General features: G+C 36.8%; 1 protein-coding gene and 1 long non-coding RNA gene across 2 annotated transcripts in view; one reads left to right on the forward strand and one right to left on the reverse strand.

Moving 5' to 3' along the window:
- The window catches only part of LOC110257235, a 43,664-nt gene extending 30,981 nt beyond the window's left edge, over positions 1 to 12,683 (forward strand). The window contains exons 3-4 of the long non-coding RNA XR_002339576.1: positions 10,272 to 10,451; positions 12,598 to 12,683. This is a non-coding gene — a long non-coding RNA (uncharacterized LOC110257235). The remainder of the gene's footprint in view (positions 1 to 10,271; positions 10,452 to 12,597) is intronic.
- GABRA1 (gamma-aminobutyric acid type A receptor alpha1 subunit) overlaps positions 1 to 26,226 on the reverse strand; it is a 66,846-nt gene that overhangs the window by 8,130 nt on the left and 32,490 nt on the right. Inside the window, 3 exon segments of the mRNA XM_003134089.6 lie at positions 6,477 to 6,679; positions 12,653 to 12,805; positions 22,385 to 22,528. Of these exon segments, the coding sequence (XP_003134137.4) occupies positions 6,477 to 6,679; positions 12,653 to 12,805; positions 22,385 to 22,528 (500 nt within the window).

The following is a 26,226-nucleotide window of genomic DNA, read 5'->3' on the forward strand; positions in this document are numbered from 1 at the left end:
TATGATTCATAATGCAAACCTCTTATTTCATAAACAAGAAAATATGTTTCCTAGACGGGATTAAGATGGCAGAATAGAAGGACTGGAGCTCAACTTCTCTCCTAAAAACAACAAAATTCACAACTAAAGACTGAGCATTCTTCACCCAAATGGACCAGAAACCCTAAAAAAGATATCCTACTCCAGAAGAAAAAGAGGACACGTCAAGAGGTAGGAGGGGGATTTCATGATATAAACAACCCCATACCTCCTGGGTGGGAAGCTCCACAGACTGGAAACTAACGGGTTCACAGAGACTCACCTACAGGAGTGAGAATTCTGATCCCCACATCAAACTCTCATGTGTGGGGATCTGGCACAGTGAGAAAGAGCCTCTGGAGCATCTGGCATTGAAGGCCAGTGTGGCTTGTGTGCAGGAGCTCCACAGGACTGGGGGAAACAGAGACCCCATTCTTAAAAGGCACACACAGACTTTCATGTGCACTGGGTCCCAGGGCAAAGCAAAGTCTCCAGGGGAATCTGGGTCAAACCTGACTGCAGTTCTTGGAGGACATCCTGGGAAAACAGGTGGCTAGTTGTGAGGGAAGGACATTGGAAGAAAAGCTCTCCGGGAATATTCCAGCAGCCATGCCTTTCTCTGGCCATTTTGGGAAAATCTGGCTCCACCCATCAGTCAGCTGCTGCTGAGAAGCCCCAGGGCAAACAACAACCCAGGTGGGATCACAGCTCCACCCCTCAGTAAACAGGCTACCTAAAGACCCCTAAGACACACAGCTGCCTCTAATCCCATCCAGACACTAAGCCCCACCCTCCAGAGGGATTAGAATTGGCTCCACCTACCAGTGGGCAGGCATCAGCCCCTCCCAGCAGGAAGCCTACAGCAAGCCCACCATACCGAATTCAGCCACAGGGGGGCAGAGATCAGAAGTAGGAGAGGTTACAAATCTATTATCTGTAAAAAGGTCACCACACCAAAAACCTATAAAAATGAAAAGACAGAGAACAATAACTCAGATGAGGGAGAAAGGAAAAACCCCAGAGAATCAGCTAAGCCATTAGGAGATTCTCAGCCTCCAGGAAAAAGACCTTAGACTGTTGATGCTGAAGATGATGCAAGACGTTGGAAATAAACTGGAGGCAAAGATGGATAACTTACAGCACACACTGACCAAAGAGATACAAGATATAAAACTTAAACAAGAAGAGATGCAAAATACAATAACTGAAATAAAAAATTCACTAGAAGCAGCTAACAGCAGAATACAGGAGGCAGAAGAACGAATAAGTGAGGTGGAGGACAGATTAGTGGAAATTATGGATGCAGAACAGGAAAGAGAAAAAAGACTGAAAAGAAATGAAGAGAGTCTCAGAGAACTCTGGGACAACGTTAAACGCACCAACATCCATATTATAGGGGTGCCAGAAAGAGAAGAGAGAGAGAAGGAGATAGAAAAAATATTCTAAGAGATAATAGACAAAAACTTCCCTAATAAGGGGAAGGAAGTACTCACTCAAATCCAGGAAGCACAACGAGTACCATATAAAATAAACCCAAGGAGGAAACCCTGAGACACATATTAATCAAACTGACCAAAATTAAAGACAAAGAGAAAATCTTGAAAGCAGCTAGGGAAAAGAAACAAATAACATACAAGGGAACCCCAATAAGGTTATTGGCAGATTTTTCAGCAGAAACTCTGCAGGCCAGAAGAGAGTGGCATGGTATACTTAACGTGATGAAAGGAAAAAACCTCCAACCAAGATTACTCTACCCAGCAAGGCTCTCATTCAGATTTGAAGGAGAAATCAAAACCTTCACAGATAAGCAAAAGCTGAGAGAATTCAGCAACACTAAACCAGCCTTACAACAAATACTAAAGGAACTTCTATAGGCAGAAAAGAACAAGAGAAGAAGGAAAGAAAAAAGAGCAACAAAAACAAATCCAAAGCAATTAATAAAATGGCTATAAGAACATACATGTCAATAATTACCTTAAATGTTAGTGGACTAAACACCCCAACCAAAATGCATAGACTGGCTGAATGGATACAAAAACAAGACCCATATATGTGCTGTCTTCAAGAGACCCACTTCACTTCTAGGGACACATACAAATTGAAAGTGAGAGGATGGAAGAAATATTTCACACAAATGGGGATCAAAAGAAAGCTGGAGTAGCAATAGTCATATCAGACAAAATAGACTTTAAAATGAAGAATATTTTAAGGGACAAAGAAGGTCATTACATAATGATCAAAGGATCAATCCAAGAAGAAGATATAACAATTTTACATATCTATGCACCCAACACAGGTTCACCACAATACATAAGGCAACTGCTAACAACCTTAAAAGGACAAATCAACAATAACACAATCATAGTGGGGGACTTTAACACCCACCTACAGCAATGGACAGATCAACCAGACAGAAAATCAATAAGGAAATACAGGCCCTGAATGATGCATTAGACCAGATGGACTTAATAGATATTTATAGGACATTTCATCCAAAAGCAACAGAATACACATGCTTCTCAAGTGCACATGGAACATTCTCTAAGATTGATCACATCCTGGGGTACAAATCCAACCTCAGCAACTTTAAGGAATCTGAAATCATATCAAGCATATTTTCCGACCACAACACTATATGATTGGAAATCAAAAACAAGAAAAAAACTGCAAAAAATACAAACACGTGGAGACCAAACAACATTCTACTAAAAACCAATGGATCACTGAAGAATTCAAAGAGGAAATTAAAAAATACCTAGCAGCAAATGACAACGAAGATATGACACTCCAAAACCTATGGGATCAAGCAAAAGCCATTCTAAGAGGAAAGTTTATAGCAATACAAGCCCACCTCAGGAAATAAGAAAAAGCTCAAATAAACAAGCTAACTTTACATCTACGGCAGCTCGAGAGAGAAGAACAGACAAGACCTAAAGTTAGTAGAAGGAAGAAATCATAAAGATCAGAGCAGAAATCAATGAAATAGAAACAAAGAAAACCATAGAAAAGATCAATGAAACGAAAAGCTGGTTCTTTGAAAAGATCAGCAAAATTGATAAATCCCTAGCCAGACTTATCAAGCAAAAAAGAGAGGACTCAAATCAATAAAATTAGAAATGAAAAAGGAGAAGTAACGACAGACATCGTAGAAATACAAAGGATCATAAGAGACTACTATATGCAACTATACACCAATAAAACAGAAAACCTAGAAGAAATGGACAAATTCTTAGAAAAGTACAATCTTCCAAGACCAAACCAAGATGAAATAGAAAAGATGAATGGAACAATCACAAGAACTGAAATTGAAACTGTGATTAAAAAACTTCCAACAAACAAAAGTCCAGGACCAGATGGCTTCACAGGCGAATTCTATCAAACATTTAGAGAAGAAATAACACCTCTCCTTTGAAACTATTGCAAAAAAATTGCAGAGGAAGGGATACTCCCAAACTCATTCTATGAGGCCACCATCACCCTGATACCAAAGCCAGACAAAGCACAAAAAAAGAAAACTACAGGCCAATTTCACTGATGAACATTGATGCAAAAAGCCTCAACAAAATCCTAGCAAACTGCATCCAACAATACATTAAAAGGATTGTACGTCATGATCAAGTGGGATTTATCCCAGGGATGCAAGAGTTCTTCAATATCCGCAAATCCAAGTGTGATACACCACATTAACAAACTGAAGAATAAAAACCATATGATCCTCTCAATAGACGTGGAAAAAGCCTTTGACAAAATCCAATACCCATTTCTGATAAAAACCCTTCAGAAAGTGAGCATAGCAGGAACCTACCTCAACATGATAAAGGCCATATATGACAAACCCACAGTGAACATCATTCTCAATGGTGAAAAGGTGAAAGAATTCCTGCTGACATCAGGAACAAGACAAGGATGTCTGCTCTCGCCACTACTCTTCAACATAGTTCTGGAAGTCCTAGCCACAGCAATCAGAGAAGTAAAAGAAATAAAAGAATCCAAATTGGAAAGGAAGAAGTAGAACTATCCCTATTTGCATATGATATGATACTATACCTAGAAAATCCTAAAGACTCTACCAGAAAACTGTTAGAGCTCATCCACGAATTTGGCAAAGTTGCAGGATGCAAGATTAATACACATAAATCAATGGCATTTCTATACACTAACAATGAAAGATCAGAAAAGGAAATTAGGGAAGCAATCCCGTTTACCATCCCATTAAAAAGAATAAAATACCCAGGAGTAAACCTACCTAAAGAGACAAAAGACCTGTACTCTGAAAACTGTAAGACACTGATGAAAGAAATCAAAGATGACACAAATAGATGGAAAGACATACCATGCTCATGGATTGGAAGAGTTAATATTATCAAAATGACTATACTACCTAAGGCAATCTACAGATTCAATGCAATCCTTATCAAATTACCAAGGACATTTTTCACAGAACTTGAACAAAATATATTAAAGTTTGTTTGGAAGCCCAAAAGACCCAGACTAGCCAAAGCCTTCCTGAAAAAGAAAAATGGAGCTGGAGGAATCAGGCTCCCGGAATTCAGACTATACTACAAGACAACAGTCATCAAAACCGTATGGTGCTGGCACAAAGACAGAAATATCGGAACAGGATAGAAAACCCAGAATTAAACCCATGCACCTACAGCCAACTAATCTATGAAAAAGGAGACAAGAATATACAATGGAGAAAGGACAGCTTGTTCAATAAGTGGTGCTGGGAAAACTGGACAGCCACATGGAAAAGAATGAAATTAGAACACTCCTAACACCATACACAAAAATAAACTCCAAATGGATTAAAGACCTAGATAGAAGACCAGACACTATAAAACTCTTGGAGGAAAACAAAGGCCAAACACTCTCTGACATAAATGACAGCAACATCTTCTCAGATCCACCTCTTAGAGTATTGACAATAAAAACAAAAATAAAGAAATGGACCTAATCAAACCTAAAAGTGTCTGCACAGCAAAGGAAACCCTAATCAAAACCAAAAGACAACCCACAGAATGGGAGAAAATCTTTGCAAGTGAATCTACTGACAAGGGATTAATCTCCAAAATTTATAAATACCTTCTGCAGCTCCATACCAAAAAAACAAATAGCCCCTTCAAAAAATGGGCAGAAGATCTGAACACTCAGTTCTCCAAAGAAGACATACAGATGGCAAAAAAAACATGGAAAGATGTTCAGAATCACTCATTATTAGAGAAATGCAAATCAAAACCACTCTGAGGTGCCACCTTACACCAGCCAGAATGGCCATCATCAAAAAGCCTACAAACAATAAGTGCTAGAGAGGGTGTGGAGAAAAAGGAACCCTAGTACACTGTTGGTGGGATTGTAAATTGGTGCAACCACAGTGGAAAACAGTGTAGAGATTCCTCAGAAAACTATAAATAGAACTACCATTTGATCCAGCAGTCCCACTCCTGGGCATCTATCCAGAGAAAACCACGACTCGCAAAGCACATGTCCTCTGATGTTCACTGCAGCACTATTTTCAGTAGCCAAGACATGGAAACAACCTAAATGCCCATCGACAGAGGAGTGGATCAAGAAAATGTGGTACATATGCAGAATGGAGTATCACTCAGCCATTAAAAAAACAAAATACCGGCATTTTTAGCAACATGGATGGGCCTAGTAATTATCATGCTAAATGAAGTCAGTCATACAATGAGACATGAGCATCAAATGCTTTCACTGACATGTAGAATCTGAAAAAAGGACAGACTTCTTTGCAAAACAGATGCTGACTCACGGACATTGAAAAACTTATTGTCTCTGGAGGAGACAGTGTGGGGGGTGGGGGGATGTGCTTGGGCTGTGGGATGGAAATCCTGTGAAATCAGATTGTTATGATCATTAAACAACTACAGATGTGATAAATTCATTTATCACACAGATATTGATTATAGTTCCTTGTGGTATAAAAAATAAATAATTAATTAATAAAAAAGAAAATGTTTCCTGACCTTTACTTTAGTGAAAATTAGAGACAATGCATTTTGTAAGCTCAATTCCTTAGAGCCATTGAAGTAATACCACTTATGACCAGTATTATAAGACTCAGAAAACAAGCAAAAGACTATGACTTTCAAGTTATAAAAATTATAATAGTGTAATTGCTCCTAATGTTAGGTTTGTTAAAACTGTTCTCACATTAATGGAGATCATGGGAAAGCATATCTGAGTAGAAATGTTTACCTGTGCTTTTCTCTTTTATCTCCTTTCCTCTGCTCTGTATATCTATCTACTGAAATAACTTCTCCCCTGAGCAGCAACAAAATTCTCATGCCACTTAGTCATTTATGACATAAGAAAAAAAAATCTTCTTTACCCTCTCTCTGCATTCCTTATCCATTCCCCTAAGTCCAAACATTCCATTGCATAGGTTTAAAAAGACATATTAGTGATAAGTTACAAGAGATTAAAGCATTTACCTTTTCTGGAACCACACTTTTGCCATCCCATGCATAACCTCTCTTGGTGAAATAGTTTACTGTGGCAAACTCGATCAGAGCTGAGAATACAAAGGCATAGCACACTGCGATAAACCAATCCATTGCAGTTGCATAAGCCACCTTAGGGAGGGAATTTCTGGCACTGATACTCAACGTTGTCATGGTGAGCACCGTTGTTACTCCTATAAAGAAAGAAAGTGAATTTGGAGGTTTGAACTACAAAATGTCATCACTGAGGTCAGCCTACTTGTGCAAAGGAAACACAGAGTGTGTTTTGAGTTCATCCCATTTTGGCTTGGGATGGATGAGTTTCAGTTTAACCTCCGGGTGGTTGGCAGTTACAGTATTGGCAGTATTTTGGGGGAGCTCTTGGAAGGATAAACATTCTCTGCTATTAATAAGCTGCTAATAAGATAGTGAATTCCTTTAAATAGGCATCTTGAACATGGTGTCTGGGGTAGGAAAGTAAATAATATTCCTTCACTGTCCCCAACTCTCTTAAAAAAAGAAAAAAAAAGGCAGAAATCTTCACTGTCCTTGATCTGTAAGTAATCTCTGGATCCTCAGCTCTGTTTAATTTTCATCCTGTGTACCCCAAATGTATAAACCAAGCAACCAATAATTTCTTCATAGCTGATCATTACTAGAAAATTGAATTATCTTAGGATAACATTTTGTCACATTATTAACTCTGACTTTTATACTATTTTTTCCTGTTTCCTGAATAATGACTTTTTTGAAGGAATTCCTGAAATATGTTGGATGTAACTTTCTTGTGGTCATATAGCTCAGAAGGGGCAATACCAAATTGGAACACATTCATCTGATTCAACTGTCCACAGTGTCCTTCTGCTTACCTGCCTCATCTTCCCTAGTCTGTGAATCTATCTCTACTGATGAAAATTACCTATATTCAAAGCAACTTTCAAGTGAGTTGCTCTTAGTTTATTTAGATAACTATATGAGCTGGCATGTGAATGATGATACCCTTTAATGTTCATCTAACAAATTAATATTATCAACCTACTATAGGTAACACAATATACGACTTAGAATGAGTTCTCTTTTAAGCCATTTGAAAATGTATGAAGAAAAAAAAAAATCACAGGAACCCAGAGGGAGTGGCGTAGGCTGCATGGAGTGGAAAAGATATTGACTCCTCCAGTGACTTCTCCCTCGCTACTTATTAGCTCATTAGCTTTGAGAAAGTGAGTTAACTTCTAGGGACTTGAGTCTCCATATTTGTAAAAGTGGTGATTTAAAATTCATTCTTTTGACTGTCTACAGCATTGTTGAAAATCTAAGAGAGGAAAATTTCTGCACATTCACAAGATTACTTGAGGATTAAATATAATAATATGTAAAGGTATTTTAAAGATGTTAAGTAGGAGTTCCCGTTGTGGCGCAGTGGTTAACGAATCCGACTAGGAACCATGAGGTTGCGGGTTCGGTCCCTGCCCTTGCTCAGTGGGTTAACGATCCGGCGTTGCCGTGAGCTGTGGTGTAGGTTGCAGACGAGGCTCGGATCCCGCGTTGCTGTGGCTCTGGCGTAGGCCGGTGGCTACAGCTCCGATTCGACCCCTGGCCTGGGAACCTCCATATGCCGCGGGAGCGGCCCAAGAAATAGCAACAACAACAACAAAAAAGACAAAAAGACAAAAAAAAAAAAAATATATATATATATATATAGATGTTAAGTAAATTATTGCCACAGAAGGTATTGTCATCCCATGTGTCTAAAATTCACACCTCTTGGAGTTCCCATTGTGGCTCAGCAGTAATTAACCCTACTGGTAGCCATGAGGATACAGGTTTGATCTCTGTGCCTGCTCAGTGGGTTAAGGATCCAGCTTTGCTGTGAGTTGTGGTATAGGTCTCAGACATGGTTCAGATCCTGCATTGCTGTGGCTGTGGTGTAGGCCAGCAGCTACAGCTCTGATTGGACCCCTACCCTGGGAACTTTCATATGCTGAAGATGTGGCCTTAAAGAGCAAAAATAAATAAATAAATTAATTAAAAAATAAAATAAAACTCATACCTCTTATTCCCCCCACCCCTTTTTTTTGGTCTTTTTTGCCATTTCTTGGGCCGCTTTCATGGCATATGGAGGTTCCCAGGCTAGGGGTTGAATGCCAGAGCCACAGCAACGCGGGATCCAAGCCGCGTCTGCAACCTACACCACAGCTCATGGCAACGCCGGATCCTTAACCCACTGAGCAAGGCCAGGGATCAAACCCACAACCTCATGGTTCTTAGCTGGATTCATTAACCACCAAGCCACAACGGGAACTCCTCATTTTCCCTTTTGACTAGTTTTTAGAGAATCAACAGGGTCACACAGCTTGTAGGTGGCTAATTTTTCTAAGCTGCTTTAAACCATCCAATATTCCCTAGTTTTCCATGAATTTCAAGATAGATTATCTTTGTTAACTCTATTACAAAGTGATACAATTAAGAAACTCTCAGACTTATTAAATCATATTTTTGATACATGGTCAAAGCTGTAGGGAACAGACTTACTTTGAAGTCTGGAAGTGTTGCAGGAAGTTCTAGGGTATTATCTATATTATGTAACCAACAAATAGTTTAAGAAATATTGGCTGGAAAATAGCCCCCAAATTTATGTATCAACATTAACTTGAGCAAAGATCAAAGTAATTAAATGTCATTATTTGGGGAACAGAGAAACCCGGTTTCAAACCCCAGATCTATAATTTCTGAGCGAGCTTGGGAAAATTGCCTCACAATTCTGAGCTTTTGGAGTTTTTGTAATTGGTTCCCCATAAATTAATTTTAGTAAGTCTAACTCAGAGGGCTATCATGAGTATTAAATAAAATAATGTAATAAAGTGTTTAGCACTTAGTCTGATACTTGCTAAGGGCAAAGTTAATAACTTACTATCAACAACTTCAGTCCTTTGTGATAAATCCCTGCTAAAGTGAATTACATTTTTCTTTCAAATTTTGGTTTATATAGGTAGCCAGCTGTTAAAAGTAATGTGGGAATGGGTGTTCTAAACAAATGTATCCATAAATTAAAAACAGTTACAAATAACATAAAGAGAGGCGTGTCTGCATGTGTATGTGTGTGTGCATGTTATCTTACAATTCTTGCTATAAGGAAATGAAAAAAACCAAAAATGTGTTAAGCATCTCAAGTTCCAAGTGGTGAACATAACATTTACAAATTTTATTTTATTTTTCTCACCTAATCTTTTATTTTATTTCATTTTATTTCTTTTGTTTTTTAGGGCCACACCTGTGACATATGGAAGTCCCCAGGCTAGAGGTCAAATAGCAGCTACAGATGCTGGCCTACAGCCCAGCCACAGTAACAGCAAATTCTTTTTTTTTTTTTTTTAATTTAATATATTTTTTTTATTTTCCCACTGTACAGCAAGGGGGTCAGGTTATCCTTCCATATATACATTACAATTACATTTTTCCCCCACCCTTTGTTCTGTTGCAACATGAGTATCTAGACATAGTTCTCAATGCTATTCAGCAGGATCTCCTTGTAAATCTATTCTAAGCTGTGTCTGATAAGCCCAAGCTCCGATCCCTCCCACTCCCTCCCCCTCCCATCAGACAGCCACAAGTCTCTTCTCCAAGTCCATGATTTCTTTTCCGAATTCTTTAACCCACTGAGCAGAGATAGGAATTGAACCAGCATCTTCATGGATCCTAGTTGGGCTTGTTTCTGCTGAGCCACAGTGGGAAAACTCTACCTAATCTCTTTAATGGCACTATTTTAATTGTACTCTCATTTTATAGGCATCTGAAGCTTAGAAAAATGAAGACTGAAGCTAAAACTTGGATCTCTCTGGCAGCAAAAGTATATGACCACTGTCTCTAAATGAGAGAGAGAATGGAAAGTCAAGACGATGATGTTGTAAGACATAAACAGCTTCAGCTTTGCTGGATTTCAGCTACCATTTCATAAACTGTTAGAAGGTACAACTTTTTTTTGTTTCTTTTTTTTTTTTCCATTTGGAATTTTTTTCTTTAAATATCCATGACCCTGTCAGGTATCTACACAGTTCAGAAGAATGTGCTGAGTGCAGAGTGAAAAGAATAGAGACATATGTTCTAAATAAATGTTGAAAGGCTAAAGGTTTTAAAAAATTGTATTTGTGATTTTATTGGACTTAAAACATTAGAAATATATAACTTGATACAAGGAAATACTTGCCACAGTTGAGCTGACAATTATGTAGTTACGTTCACCAAAAGGGCATGGAGTTGGTGAAATACTAGATTGTTGAAAATGTTAAGAACAGGGCTTTTGACTTATAAAACATTCCAACGTGCTTTAGAGAATATCCAAAAAGGAACGATAGGATTTGTATGGGACAAATTGGGGGAAGTGAGCATTTAAAAAAAATAATTTTCACTACAGTGCTGGGCTCCTTTTACAAAGATATACATAAAATGTAAAGTAGATATCTTCTGTGTTCTTTTTTTAAAAATTTCAAATGAATAAAGGGCTCATACTACATATACATATGATTAGCATCTGACAAGAGTTCAATCTTCAATTCTAATAATTGTTAATATTTACAAATTGTGATAAGGGGAAAAAAGAGTTTGAAATAAACCACTCTTATGCTCTGCAGTTGGAATTATTCTGGGCCTTGATTAAATTATATTCTTAGGCTAATGTCACAGCAAAGATTTGGTGGTTCCCAGCCTGGAAACACCTTCCTAAGTTCAGGGAAAAAAAAAAAAAAAAAGACTCTTCTGGGCCCCAGAGGCAGAGCCTTGCTTTCTTCCTGAGTTAACTGATTTGTCATACTTTGCATATTATTGAAGGCTGATGCCATAGGGGTCTCTGCACAAGAATAATCCTCAGTTTAGACTGTAAGTCTGAAGGCTTTTGTAGTAAGGGGTTTTAAACATAGTATGTGCCTGGTTGGTATTTTTGGAATGAACCTTGATAATTGCACCTTTCACCAATAAATTCGTAGTTGTTATTTTCAAATGAGTTACACTGCCCACAAAAACCCATTCCCTGTCTTGTCATTGCAACAGGCAGCACATGGGTAGTGGTACATCATGGTCATTAAGTGCATAGATTCTACAGCTGAAAGACTGGGTCTTATTCCAGATTCCTACACCTCACAGCTTCTGACCTTGGGCAAGTTATTTAGTGTCTTGTTTCTTAGCTTTCTTGTCTACAACACAGGGAAAATATTACAGAGGATTTTACTTTTTTTTAGTTAAGATAATAATTGGATTATTTTGTAGAACAGAGCCTGATATTAAAGCACTCAATAAGTATTCTGCATGATTTTATTGCTACTCAAATTTTAAGTTTCAGAATTTAACATTCATGAGGGGAGTGGTTTATGTTAAGGTGACAGCTATGCTCTGTGCCTAGAATATTGTAGGACCTTATAGTGAATTTCAAAGAAAAAGTCAATGAATGACTTACTGATTGAGTGAATCAGTAAGTGTTTTGTAATGGAATTTTTTGTCTTCATCAGTCTGAAAAATACACTTAAGACAGTCTACTATGAAATATATATATACACAGATGCTTCCAAAATGATAGATTAGCAAGTGAATTTTCCTACCAGTAAAAATTTATTCTTTAAACACTTTTCCATCAGATTCACTTAAAGCATCTAAAGCATTTAAAATATTTTAATAGAAAAAAATATTTGTTAACTCTTCAGAAGTACACACATTGGGTAAAACGAATTATTCTTCTACTGGTGTGATGGTCACTAATGAGTTCTTCCCACATAAGGGACCTCTGTTTTCATATATTCAAGGAAGTAGTTCTGCTGATATTCTCTCATATTCTTACAAAATACACTGACACATGATTACATATTCTAAACATATAAGTATTCATGTTTCTATGTGTGCATTTTAATCTGTCACAATGCATTTTATGCCTGCTTCGTTCCATTTCTCTCCTAACATATCAAGTCAAATGTTCATTAATCCTATCCATTAACATGCAGTAAAACAGGTTGGTATTTAAAGAAAGAATTTTTTACAATCATGTCATAATGAGAATGGTAATTCCTATTGTGCTTACTTTAGATTTTAATGTGTAATTATTTTTTTCATTCTATTTGCAATGTCACAGGTATGACATAACTTGCCCTCCAGTCCCTTGCATGCTTGTCCTGATTGACACTCACCAAAGACAGTCCTTGCTGGTACAGACTCTCTGTTCAGCCAGAATGAGACTTGAGAGAGAATAACCGTCATTATGCAAGGCAGGTATGTTTGAATAACAAAATAGCCAATCTTTCTCTTCAAGTGGAAATGAGTGGTCATAACAACGTATTCTCCTAGAGGGTAAAACAGACAGTGAGGTGAGCGATTTGACCCTGAAAAGAAATTATCTCTGAGTTTTTCCATCAGCAGCCAGAACATGGAGGTTAGACATAGCCTTTCTCTAAGTGACATCCATTTCTCAGAGAGAAAAGCTCTTATCTAGGAAAGAAAAGAAATATTTAAAAGACACCAGAGTGGCTCTGAGGATGAGATTGAGGTGCCAAACATCTCAGCAATATTCTGGCATCCTAATCCTGGTACCTGTTACATTTAAGAGACAATTCTGATATATATTTCCAGATTGGCTTTAACACACTTGAAGGCAGTGTGTTAGATCCTGATGATTACACAGTGGATTAAAAGAGACCATAAACCCAGCTTGTCCACTGCAGGAAAGATTCAGGCTATCTAATGAGAGGATTTGGTGTCCAAGTCAGGAGAGCTGAATTCCAGCTCCAGCACTTCCTCTCAGTAGCTGTCTGACCTTGTGTAAGTCATATGGTTTAGCTTAATCTTCAAATGAGGAGCGCGGGATAGAATTCTCAAAATTGGCTTTGAGGAACACCTTCATTAGAATCACCTGGAAAGGTTTCAAGCATGCAATTCTTCAGGTCTCACCTATACACGCAAACCATTTACTAAGGTGGAGGAAGGAAAATTCATATTTGTCACTAGCTTTTGAACTTGTCCCTATTTCTAGACTGGTCTGGGAAACAGTGGACTAACCTGGCACTCCCCATGGTCTTTATATATGTGAAGGTCTGATTTGACCCGGGAGCCCAAAGCAATGAGCTCACAACCCAAATGTAGGAGGTTTTTTTTTTTTTTTTTTTTTTTTTAATTGGTGTTATTTTTTCTCGATTTCAAATCTTAGAAATTTTTAGCTTTACTCACTCGAATGTATACTTAGATATCTGTGTGTGAGGAGAAGAGACACTGGCATGTTCTTACTAAGAAAACTTTGGTTTCTGTGGTATTCACATTTCTCTATCTTCCTCCTTCCCTTCAACTCCAAACTTTCCCCCTTCAACCTATAATTTATGTCTCAGCCCAAGCCATCCAGCCTCAACCCCTATAATGTGGTTAACACTGATCTCTTCATCTCCATAACTGAACACCTCAATCTGAAAGAAGATCTCAAGCCAAATGCTTACCTTCTTCGTAGCATTAAAACTTAAGCAATGATGACTGCCCCTAACATCTTAATAGCACTCTCTTGACTCATAGTCTCCTTATAGCTCTCATTTGTAGTTTCTTTTGCTAACTCACTGGTTATTTTAGTTAGAGAGTATTGAATTTTTTTTATAAGACCCTAATCTTCATCTTTACACAAAGCTAAGTAAGGTATATCTCTTCATCCATACCACAAAGCTTCTGGTATAGTTCTGTCTTTAGCTCTCTTCCCTATTTTTTTCTTGACTCTAATAAGGAATTTTCCTTTTCACCCCTGCTCCTAGTGTCATTTTTACCCAGATGTCTGTGGAATCTACATCCCTAAGTGACATTGCTCTCAAAATAACTGCATTTCCAAACATCTGCTAGATAGCTCATAGATACTGATTTTTTTCATTGATATCACCAACTAAATATGTTCAAAAGTGATATTACTTCAACTTTTCCATAAACAATGGCTAGCATCAGGTACTGCTTCTTTTCCACTTAGCATCTTTCTCTAAATTAATGGCATTCTTATCTGTCTTTTCACTCGGGCTAAAAACCTGGAATTAATCCTTGATTATTAACTAGGGCTTCTAAAAGAAAGAAAAAGGAATCAGTTGATCATTACAATTTTAATGTCATCTGTGCAATATCTCTCAGGCTCTTATCTCATGGTCACTGCTCCTATCTCTATTTACTTTATAAATCTGTAATAATCTATTAACTGTCTTGTTTGTCTCCAATCATATCCTAACTCCAATTTTCCCTAAATTTTGAGGTTAGAGTGATCATTTTAAAACAAATATGAATACTTTAATATACCTTAATGGATTCCCATTATCTACATCACGATTTCTCAACTTCAGCTTACTGACACTTCAGAACAGATAACTGCTTGTTGTGGGTGCTGTCTTACATAACATAGGATATTTAAATACATACCTTGACTCTTACCCACTAGATGCCACTAGCAAATACCCTCTCCCTACCCGCAGTCTGACAATCCGCACTGTCTCCAGGGTTTCATACTAACAAAGCAAAATCCTAACCTGTATTCAAGACTTTCCACATCACAGATCTGACATGCATTTCAGTATCATGTCTCATGTTGTCCACACATTTTCACATTCCAGTATCTTGGCCAACAAAATTCTCTAACTGACCTCTTCTATAGCTGATATTTTGTTCATCTATGGGTTGGGCTCAGTCCCTAGCAGAATAGGAAGAAATGTACTATAGAGGAAAGTTTCTAAGCTTTAGAAGAAGTGAGTTTGGGTTCAAAACCCAGATATGCTCTTTTCTTGCTGTGTATCCTTGAGTAACTCAAACTCTCTGATCTTTAGTTTCCTCATCTATAAAATAATGGCAAGTATATTGTGGGGAGAATAAAGAAAAAAGGCTCTAATTAAGATCATGCTACACAGAGTTTTAAAATAAATTTTAGTTCCTTTCTCCATTTCCTTCCTCCAATCAGAACTGGTAGAATATTGGTAGAAGCAATGCTCTCTATACTCTCTGTAGTAGGAAACCATCCATATATGCCTTTATGCTTCATGATAGTTATTAATAACACCTGATATTTTCTTATCAATATTATGTAAAATTTATCTATAGCCCTATTTACATTTATAAATACATTAAATACTTTAATTTTAGCTATTTATGTACTTATATCCTTCTACCAAATTTAAAGCTAATTAAGAAATACAGTTCTTGGGTTTACATATCCTAAATATTCAACACTTGTGTGTGGTAAAAAGGGATGCATGAGACTTGAGAATATTCATTCCAATTAACACCCACTAGCAAATCTTTTTTAAAAGGTAAATGCTATCTAATTAATTTTTATTTCTGTAGATAACTTGGATAATGTCTCCAAGGTCATCCAAAAGAAATAAGTGATTCAAATTTGAGAAAAATACAAAAATACCCAATTTTTCCCAAGACTGCTAAAATGTAGCCTTGGGTAGACATAGCCAGGTTCCATCTCACCTCCCAGGAGAATGCATTATTATTCCTACCATTGATTCAGTTGTTGCCCACAAAATGTCATCAGCTCAAAGAAAATAATCCCGTCTCTCATATAATGCCAGGATGATGAGTGTCTATATATATTCCACTATCATCTTTTGTTGCTCACAATGTGACATTTCTAGACAATTCTGTTAAGAATATTAGTTTTTAGGAGCTATTATTTGACATTAATATTGTTTTATAAACCATTTCCTCACTAACATGTTAGAGAAAGGAGAGGAAACGTCAAGTCTTTAGAAGTCATCTTCCTAAACTGGGCACAATCTAAGAAGTTTTGGTCCAGTGTTAAAGGAAAAATTTTTCACATACTGAGATATGGGGAAGTCCTTCTGACTTTTACATGCTGTGGCTCATACATGATGTTAACTAGAATAGCCTGTGTTGTGACCTCTCATACATGCATTATATATCTACTTTAATATTAAAGAAAATAATGCATTTAATCTAATTAGAGTAATGGTGGTTCAGCCATCCAAAATGGATCTGGTTGGCCACTGTGGATTTGGTCTCAGATACATTCCTGAATTACTAAGAGCTTAAATTTTCTGAACCTTATCAAACTTAAGGATAATACCAGCTATTCTCAAAACAGTACCTGCTAGCAGTTGGCAGCCGCAAACTTAAGGTTTCCAATTCTCCTCATGTAACTATGCAACCATTTTGGATCCCAACCAATCCTTGCTTAACAAGAACCCTTACTTCTTGCCAGCTGCAATTATAATTTTTGACAAACAATTTATGTACTTTGTGGTTTTTACCTTGATAAGCCTCCTCCATTTTGTAGTCTGGCAGATCACACTTCAAGCACTTCTTGAATCTGTATCTCCTGGGCTATAGTTCACAGTTTGGCTCAAATAAAACTCTCTTCTATTCCTATTATAGTTTATTGATTATTTCCATGATAATATTTAAATAAGGAAAGGAAAAGTGGCAAAATCAGAATCATATTGTAATAGTTTAAAAATAAAAGAAAAATACAGCAAAGAAGTCACCTAAATTGGATTGAAAGGTATCTTTAGACATTAAGTGCTTATGCACTAAGCATGTCAGATAATTTTCCTCTGATTCAACAGTCTAGAAGAATTGTAATTTAAATATCCTTGTCCATCATGTAATCCTGAGGGAAGCTTGTAAATATGATATGGCAATATTTCTTATCCATTACAGTACAAAATTCAAGAGAGAGAAGAACAGAAACAGGAATATAATTTTGTAAAGCTGAATTGAGGGTGTGTTTAGAGCTGGCTTCCATGCTTGGCCTTCTCAAATGTTAGTTACTTTGAGTAAATACCTTGCTTAACTTAACCTGACTTGAGATTTCTCATTTGTGTGATAAAATGACAGTGTTGTACTTAACTGTCTCATGGGGTGCTGTGAGGATAATATGAAACAATAGATTTGAAAGTTCTTTTAAAACTTCTAAGTGACATGCAGATTTACAATGTAAAGATAGAAAGGACAGAGATGTATTCACCCTGTAGCTCGAGAAGTTAAGCATTCATTTCTTCAACAGAATTGCAGTGGGCTTTGATTCCACGTAATGCTATCATTTCCTTGGAAGTATTCTAAACTTTTGGGTTTTCTAAGATACTGTTTTTTGTTTGTTTTTGTTTTCCAAAGAAATGAGGAATCAAAAAGATCATTGAGGAAGGGGCTAGTATTTTAATATCTGTTTCAGAGAACACTGAGATAGAAGTAAGGAAATAATGGTTAGAGTTCTTGGCCACTTAACCTCTCCGGACCTGTCTCCTCATCTGAAATATGATTAGACTGACCAGATGACTATATAAGTCTCGCCTACCCCTTCCCCCCTAAAATCTTTTTTTTCCATGTTTTATAGCTATAATTATTTCTTGGTGGATTAGTCTACAAAAGTGGGAGCCTGAGGCTCCTTTGACATATGTTGACCACTGCTGCTCCCTGGTCAGTGAAAACAGTTAGTTTCCTCATTCATTTTGACCCTGCAGATTGACCTTAAAGCACCTCATCCAGAAAAGACTGTCTCTAGGAAAGAAGATCCAACAATTTCTCTTGGTCACCTGTCCTAGGGATAAACAATAGTCATTAAGAAAGAAGAGACATTCTTATTCAGCAAGACCTACCTATATTCTGCTTTTTTTTTTTTTTAAAGGGCTTCACCCATGGCATATGGAAGTTCCCAGGATAGGGGTCAAATCAGAGCTGCAGCTGCCAGCCTCCACCACAGCCACAGCAACGCAAGATCTGAGGCTGCGACTGTGATCTACACCATAGCTCAAGGCAACGCCGGATCCCTGACCCACTGAGTGAGGCCAGGGATTGAACGTGCATCCTCATGGATACTAGTTGGATTCATTCCACTGCTCCACAATGGGAACTCTCACCCACCTATATTTCTTTTGATCAAACATGTCTTCTGACTAGGTAAATATGATGACTTTCCAGTCATTGTTGTGTATTTCAAAAAAGCACTTTTTATTATGAAATTCTTATTATTTTCTAGCTATGAAATTATTCTTATGCCTAATGACTAAATTTAATAATTTTGATTCTCTGTATAAGTCATATGTAAATGCATTTTAATCACTATTACAATTTTTGCATGGGATTTCCTTAAAGAATGACTTAGAAGCATACTGTGATAGAGTAGAATGAGACGGGGCTATGTCTGAGGTCCAGTTTCAAACTGCCCTTTCTGATAGTTCAAGCAGAAATGACTTCCTTTTAGATGTCATCATGTAGCTCTCTTGCACTAACTTCATCATCATTATTAATAGTAATGTCTAGTATTTATTACAAATTTTACATGTCAGATACTCTGCTAAGCAATTTACATGCATTTTTCTCATTTCAGTCTCGCAGTAGCTCATGAAGTAGATGCACTGCTTACCTTCCAATAGTACAAAAGATGAACAAAGAAAAGTCAAACACTTAATAAACCACTATGTGAAACCTCACAGTATAACTCCAGAATCCACCTCTTAAGCTCCATGCTATACCACACTGTTGCATTTTCACACTTGTCTATCTTGCCTGTTACCAGTATGTCCTGTGGTTGAGAGCAAACTCTCTGCAGCTAGACTACCAAGTTCAAATCCCACTTCTTCCATTGCCTAGCTATGGGGCCTTGGAAAAATTATTAAACATTTATGGGCCTCAATCATCTGTAAAACGGAGAATGTAATAGTAATACCTACATCCTAAGGCTTTTGTGAGGATTAGAACAATGCAATGCATATCAGCAACTTCTATCACCCAACCATGAGCTTCTTGAGGGCAGGAACTATAGGTCTTTTATCTGTCTTCTCCAAGCCCAATGACAGTGTCAAACATAGTAAATAAGCAATTAGTTGAAAGAGTAAGTGAATAAATCAATGAACAACAGAGAATTCACTGGATTTGAAAGGTGACTAGCCTCATCCTTCTTGTCACTGTAACAATTTTGCTCTGCAAGGCAACTAATGCACTTCAAACTTAGTCTCCAACTCATTTTTTTTCCCTAGACTGATGGCAGATTCCAGTGAAGGGACTATCCTCTAACATGTTTGCCCTGAATTAAAGAAACCAAGTATTGTTCTGAGCCTCATATTTTCCTTCCTATGGCACTGAAGTGATCTAGAGGTATTTGACCTAAAAGAGGTCACTAATGGTAGGTGTGAATGTGGGTTCACATGTGTGTTGGCTGCAAGCAAGTGGGGTAGCACCTTCTAACCTTCTAGAAGGTGATTTAAATTGCTTCTCTCCCCATAGAGAATTTTAAGGTAGCAGAAGATGCTTTCTATCTAACCATTCTCAATGTGTCTGCTCTTTCCTGCTACCATTCCTAGTCTTCTGGCAGAAAGAGGAAGGTAATAGCACTCAATGATACTTAATGTTTTCAAAGCTCCATAGGAGATGTGAAATAGGGGCTAGAAGACCTTACAAAAGATCTTTGTTTCTTCCCACAGAAATGTCAAGGTGGATTTCTGATGAGCTAAAGCAGACCCAGGGGAAGTGTAGTTCAGGGTTTTATTGTGGAGTGGAAAACATACATCAACTTGAACTCTCAAGATGAGAGATTTTGCTTATTATTCTCCTCTGCTCCCCGCCCCCCATATGCATTATGGGAATGACAAGGAAAAGCTCTTATTTTGTATAGAGAAACTTGCTGCTCTAGCACAGAATGATGACTTTTAATGGACCCAGCTTAGGAGGGTCCACCAGCTTAGCGGTAATGATGGATTAGACCACTCTCCCTCACCTATTGCCCTTCTGTGACTGTATATCTTTTCTGAGTAACAAGAATGTAGGTAGGCTGAATCCTTAGGAAACCAAAAGTGAGAAAGGTCTCTAAAGCCATCAGACTAAGCTCCTCATTTTTTTGCAGACATGGGAACTGGAACATAAAGAGGGATAGGGTAACACATCAAGGTCACTAGTGCTAGACTAGAATAGAAGCACTCCTTCCTCCCAGCAACCTTCATGGCACGTGTACACTTCTGCTATAGCATGCATGCTACTGCACTTGAAAGACTCTTTCCCTGACATCCTCCAACTTCCATTCTAATGACAATAAAGGAAGAATTTCTTGAGGAAAAGCTCTATGACTATTATTCTGAATGTCCTGAGCTTAGAATGGTGATTATTTGGCTCCAACAAATACAGATTAACAAAATGAAAGTCCACCCCTGCAGCTATCCTTCCTTGATCATCGTAGGCTGGATTCATTTATTTTTTATTTATTCAAAATATTTATTTAGTGCCTCCTCTGTTTCAGCTCTTATATTTAATCACAGGGATACAGAAGGCAGACATAGACATGCCTCACAAAAATGTTAATCACAGCACTTATCACCCATTTTGATAATTATAGTTTATGTGTTTGTCTTCCCCTAGACTTGAGATTTTATGAGAGCAAGATATGTGTCTTGTCTATCATTGACTCTAGTACTTGTCATACTATCCAGTTGATAATAGCATTCAATTTCTAAAAAGTAAACACTGCTCATTTTAGTATCTTTTCCAATATAACTTGTGAGAAATAAGAATTTCAGTATTTTCTAGGTTCTAGAATATTTTCAAGACAGTAACAACTACTGCATGCCATTTTGAGCATCTACTATATAACATTCTGTTTAGTGTTTATATTTTCTTTAATGCAAAATTATAGACTTCCCATTCTTAGAAAAGAACAGAGTTTCTCATTGGATAAATGACTTTCCTTGAAGTTACCAGGCTTCAAAGAGGTGGGACTAGGCATTGAGTCCACATCTTCTCACTGCAAAGCTGGAGAACTTCCTACTATGCCTCATGCATGTCTAAGGTAGGCAAAGCTAAGAAGAATCTGCTCCATTCTTCAAAACAAAAAAGACATAAGCATTTTGACTTCAAAAGTAGCTATGGGTGCTAGAAAGTAAGCAAAAGACAGGCTCTGTTAAGCTGCAATTATTCAATAATTGAAGTCAGATGTATTGATGATTTACTTGAATTTAGAAAGGTCAGGTTATGATGATCATGATCCTAAGATGACAGTTGTAAAATTGTTGACCCTTGCTAAGCTTTTAGTAATCGAACATAATTAAAAGTACTGTGATTTCAAGAGTATGTTTTCCTAGTTGTTAAAATCCAAATTTTATTTATAATTATCTGGCCTTATGATCACATTTTAGTTAGTTACAAAAGGTATATCTGCATAATGAACTCATCTTATTTCTTAAAATAGCTTCAAAAGTTTAAAATTTTGGATACAGCAGCTTGATAGTATCTGATCTAATTCCGAGTATTTCATTGAGAAAACCAAGAAGAGTGGTGGTCCATATACTTTTAATTTAAAAAGGGAGTGATCAGTGTAGGTTTTAGTTGTAGAAGATCCCAGGCTAGAGTTACATATGGATTTGGGGGTGGGGGGAGGCAGGTAGAAGGGTTTTTGGCATCTTATGTGCAATGATTACTGCTAGAAACTTAAGATTTATTGAATCATGACAAAAAATAGGGTCCAGATGATATTAATAGCTAATATTTATTAAGAGCTCTTTTTGTGCCAGGAAGTATGATAATTACTCTTCATGGATTTAATTTATTCCTTCTAAAACCACTGTGAGACCACAATTAACTGGCAAGTTGCAGAGTAAGGATTTCACCCATATATTATTCTCTAAGTGTTCATATATCTAAATACAGTACAACCTGCCGTACTGGCACCACTTCTTTATTTTGTAAATAAGCAAACCTAAACAAACCCAGAGACCAAAAGGCATGAAATGTGAAATCCAAGGTCACAGATCTACAGTTTACCCTCGTTGACAGCCCAATTATTCCCCATTTTAGTGCAAATTTCACTTCTCTCCTTAGGTTATTGAAGAACTTAACTGACTTTGCATATTATTACAAAAGCTTTTTTTCTGCTCTTTCTGCCCTACCTAAAACAACTAAATGTCACTTACCTGTACTAGACTGAACAATTCCAGAGTCGACTGTTTGTCCAAGAAGATCATACTGATTTAGGCGTGACCCATCTTCTGCTACAACCACTGAGCGTGCTGGCTCTCTGGTCCACTCATAAACAACTTCTGCTCTTGTATAAGCATCTAAAAGGAAAGAATAGAAGATTATTCATATATTTTGCAACTTTACTTCTCATAATTAGTTGATGTGTTCTATCAACCTCTTATTTTCTGATGAATGGTTCCAGAGGTCAGCTTAGGAAAGGAGAGCAAATATCCCTTAGTTTTGGAAAACTCAGATACATTTTCCTGATTCATTCAGTTCTCTGATCACTTGTAACATATGGTATTTAAACATCTGCAAAGGACACCATACCTAGCTGAGAATATGGCAGTGAACATAAACACCTGATCTCATAGAACACGAGTTGCCGTAGCGGGAACAAAAGCAGAGAACTAATAAATACATTTAATTCAAGTAGTGTCAAATACTATAAAGCCATGGAGAAATAGGTATGAAGATAGAGAATGAAGCAGGGGGCTATTTTAGGTAAGGGACTCAGGGTCACTGAGGAAATGACATTTATACAAACGCATGAGAGAAATGTGAGAGTGAGCCAACTAAGACTTGGAGAAGAGAAACTAATACATTTCTTCCTTCAGGGCAGGTAAAACTTGACATGTTTGGGGAGGAACAGGAAGAAGAAGGTGCCAGACTGAAGAGTTGAAATGAGCTTAGAGGCAGTAGCCTGGGTCCAGATTCTGTCAGGGCAAGGGAAGGTCATGATAAATGTGATAATCCTGGAAATTTTACCTAGCGTATATTTTTAAAGAATGTGTGATTTCCTCCTTTTAATTATCCTTATAGATATTTCCTATCACAGTGAGGAGGAGGAGGAAGAGGAGTACCATATAACTCTTTACATTATCATTCTCATTTGTCATTTCACTTTTTAATCTAGTCATCCGCCAATGGGAAAGGCTGAATCATAATCCTGATTTCCTTTAATTCAGGAAAGTTAGAAGAAGATATGTACAGAGTGAGAGAAAAAGAAGGGGAAAGAGAAGGAATTCCATAGCTTTTCTGAGTACCCACTTCACTTAGGCTGTTAATGACGGTTCATATTTTCCTCTGTGTAGGTGCAGGGAGATAAATATTTAAGGAATATCACATTAACAGAAAGTGTTTCCACGGTTTTTGAGTGGAAGATATGATAGTGAAATTTCGGCTTTCTGTGAAAGTTCTACCCCTTGGCCAACTTCTCTGTAATGGACAGTAGGTTCAGTGCCTAGGGCCCACATGCTTTTAGGAGGCAAAACATCTTTTAACTTCTTTTAAAATCAGAAGAATATTTATATTAACACAATCATGAATAGAAACATTTAAAATAGAAAATTAAAAGTAAAATACAGGCTTAATATATAGTTTTGGAGGAGTAGCCCACAAAGGCAAAAGCGCCTAGGGCCCATAAAAGTCATAACATGAACCTAGTTGACCCAACCCCCACCCCATGGTAACCTGGCTTGGATACATTGTCCAAATCTGTATGTGGAAGCTAAAATATGATGAGATGTAATATAATGGTGGCCTTTTCACACAAACAGGAAATTGCCTGCAGCAAGATGTGAGCCATGTCTCTCATTCTCTGAACCAAATTCCTTTTAGGGTGATTGGTTGTGTCTGGGTTAGTGTAGAAAATTGTGCTCAATATTCACCAGATTTTGTATGGGTATACTGTCTGCTGCAGCATTATTTCTGAACCAACTCACAATCAGATATCTTTTTAAACAAATGTTTTCAAAAGTTTGAGAAAATATACTAGGAACTAATTTAGTTGTTAACACTTCTTTCAGAAACATATAAGAGTGATGATCAGTAACTGTTGAGTTTATTTATTTATTTATTTTTTGAATTGTGGTATTCCTAGACTTTTTTTTTTAACTGAGGTAGAATTTTACTTACTAATTTATTTTCAGCTTTATTGAGGTAAATCTAACAAATAAAATTGTCATGTATTTAAGTGTACAACATGAGGATTTATTATGCATATACATTGTGAAAGGAGTCCTCCCATTGAATTAACCCATCTCATTGATTTAAAAAAAGGAGATGTATTCAGCATTGTATATAGTCACATGATTGCATTTGTTAGGAGAGTTTAAAACTTTATGTATTAAAAAATCCTTTTGAAGAGAGCAGAGCACACATTTGAAAAGAAGCACATTGCTTACAATTTGTAGGCATCTATGTACAGTGAAACATTTTTCTGGTCATAATAAACTCTTGTTTGTCAAATGGGAGGGTCTTACCAGAGAAATCAAATTAGGGTTTATGGTGACCTAGAATCATGGAATATTAATGTGGAAGGACTTCGGAGTCACGGAGTTTATCTCATTTTACAAATGGCAGGCTGAGGCACAGAAACATTAAGTGACTTGTTTAAGGGTACATAGTTACTTATTAGGAAAACCAAGATAAGAACACTGAATGCCATTCTTTCTACTCCATTGCTGTTAGTAAGGATTTTCTAGGCAACATGTATATGCTCAAGAGCCAAGCAAGGATAATTAGTGGTCATGAAACTAATGATGAAGCCAATACTAGACCTTGTATCATTTCATAACACATTAGAGTTCTTGCTCTTTTGTTATGCTGTCATTAACAACAGAGCCTGGACTCTGACTTTTTTAAAAACTTGTTAAATTTTTAGTTTATGTTGGAGTAGAGTTGAATTACCATGTTGTGTTAGTTTTAGGTGTACAGAAGAATGAATCGGTTATATATATACACATACCCATTCTTTTTCAGATTCTTTTTCCATATAGCTTGTTACAGAATATTGAGCAGAGTTCCTTGTGATATACAGTAGGTCCTTGTTGGTTATATATTTTATACATAGTAGTGTATATGTGTTAACCCCAAACTGTCACTATATCCCCCACACACCTTTCCCCTTTAATACCTGTAAGTTTGTTTTTAAAGTCTGTGAGTCTGTTTCTGTTTTGTAAATAAGTTCACTTGTATCATTTTTTAAGAATCCATATATAAGTGATATATGTCTTTTTCATCTGATTTCACTTAGTATGATAATCTCTAATGCCCTATCTTTTTATACCTTGCCATGTGTTGCCAGTGGGCAGCTAATATAGTCATAGAGAGAAAAGAAAAGGGTGTTATGATTGACTTCTCATTTTGTATACTTGTTTCTCCTTTCTTGCAATTTCTTAGAAGGTCCATTGTGTGTGAAATCTATTATAAATGTGACATTGTTATGAAAATGGAGATTGCTCATTGTTTACATCTCTCAATAGAAATCTTCCAAAATGCAGAGTAAATTCACATGGTGAAAATTGGTATTTTAAATATAGAAGACGGATACACCTAAAGCCTCAACCTAAAGCTCTACAGTAGGTGATGTCTCTTATTATTTCTTCCTTTCAGTGTCTGGAAAGTAGGTCTGACAAAAGCTTTTTTGACTTGACACTATTCAGCATAAAGAAAAGAAGGTTAAAAAGAGTCTTCAACTGCTGAATCAAAAGATGTTAAGCTCGGATTTCAAATAAATCAATAGATTACCTATTTTTTTAAAAAAGATAACATAGTATCAGAAAAGCATCTGCTAATTAACGCAGTCACTTCATTTTTATGAGCCTTCATTTTTCAATTTGTATAAGGCAGATATACTAAATAATTTCTACAATTACTTATTATTCAGAATTCATTTAAATTTCGACTTACTCCTCTCTTGTTTGTAGGATACAGCTTGATAATCAGTAAGGAAATGATCCCTTATTAAGTTCTGACTAGATCTAGCACTTGCCTAGATTTTATTATCAGAATA

Source organism: Sus scrofa, chromosome 16 (genome assembly GCF_000003025.6).
Source record: "Sus scrofa isolate TJ Tabasco breed Duroc chromosome 16, Sscrofa11.1, whole genome shotgun sequence".
In the NCBI taxonomy this organism is placed as follows: Eukaryota; Metazoa; Chordata; class Mammalia; order Artiodactyla; family Suidae; genus Sus; species Sus scrofa.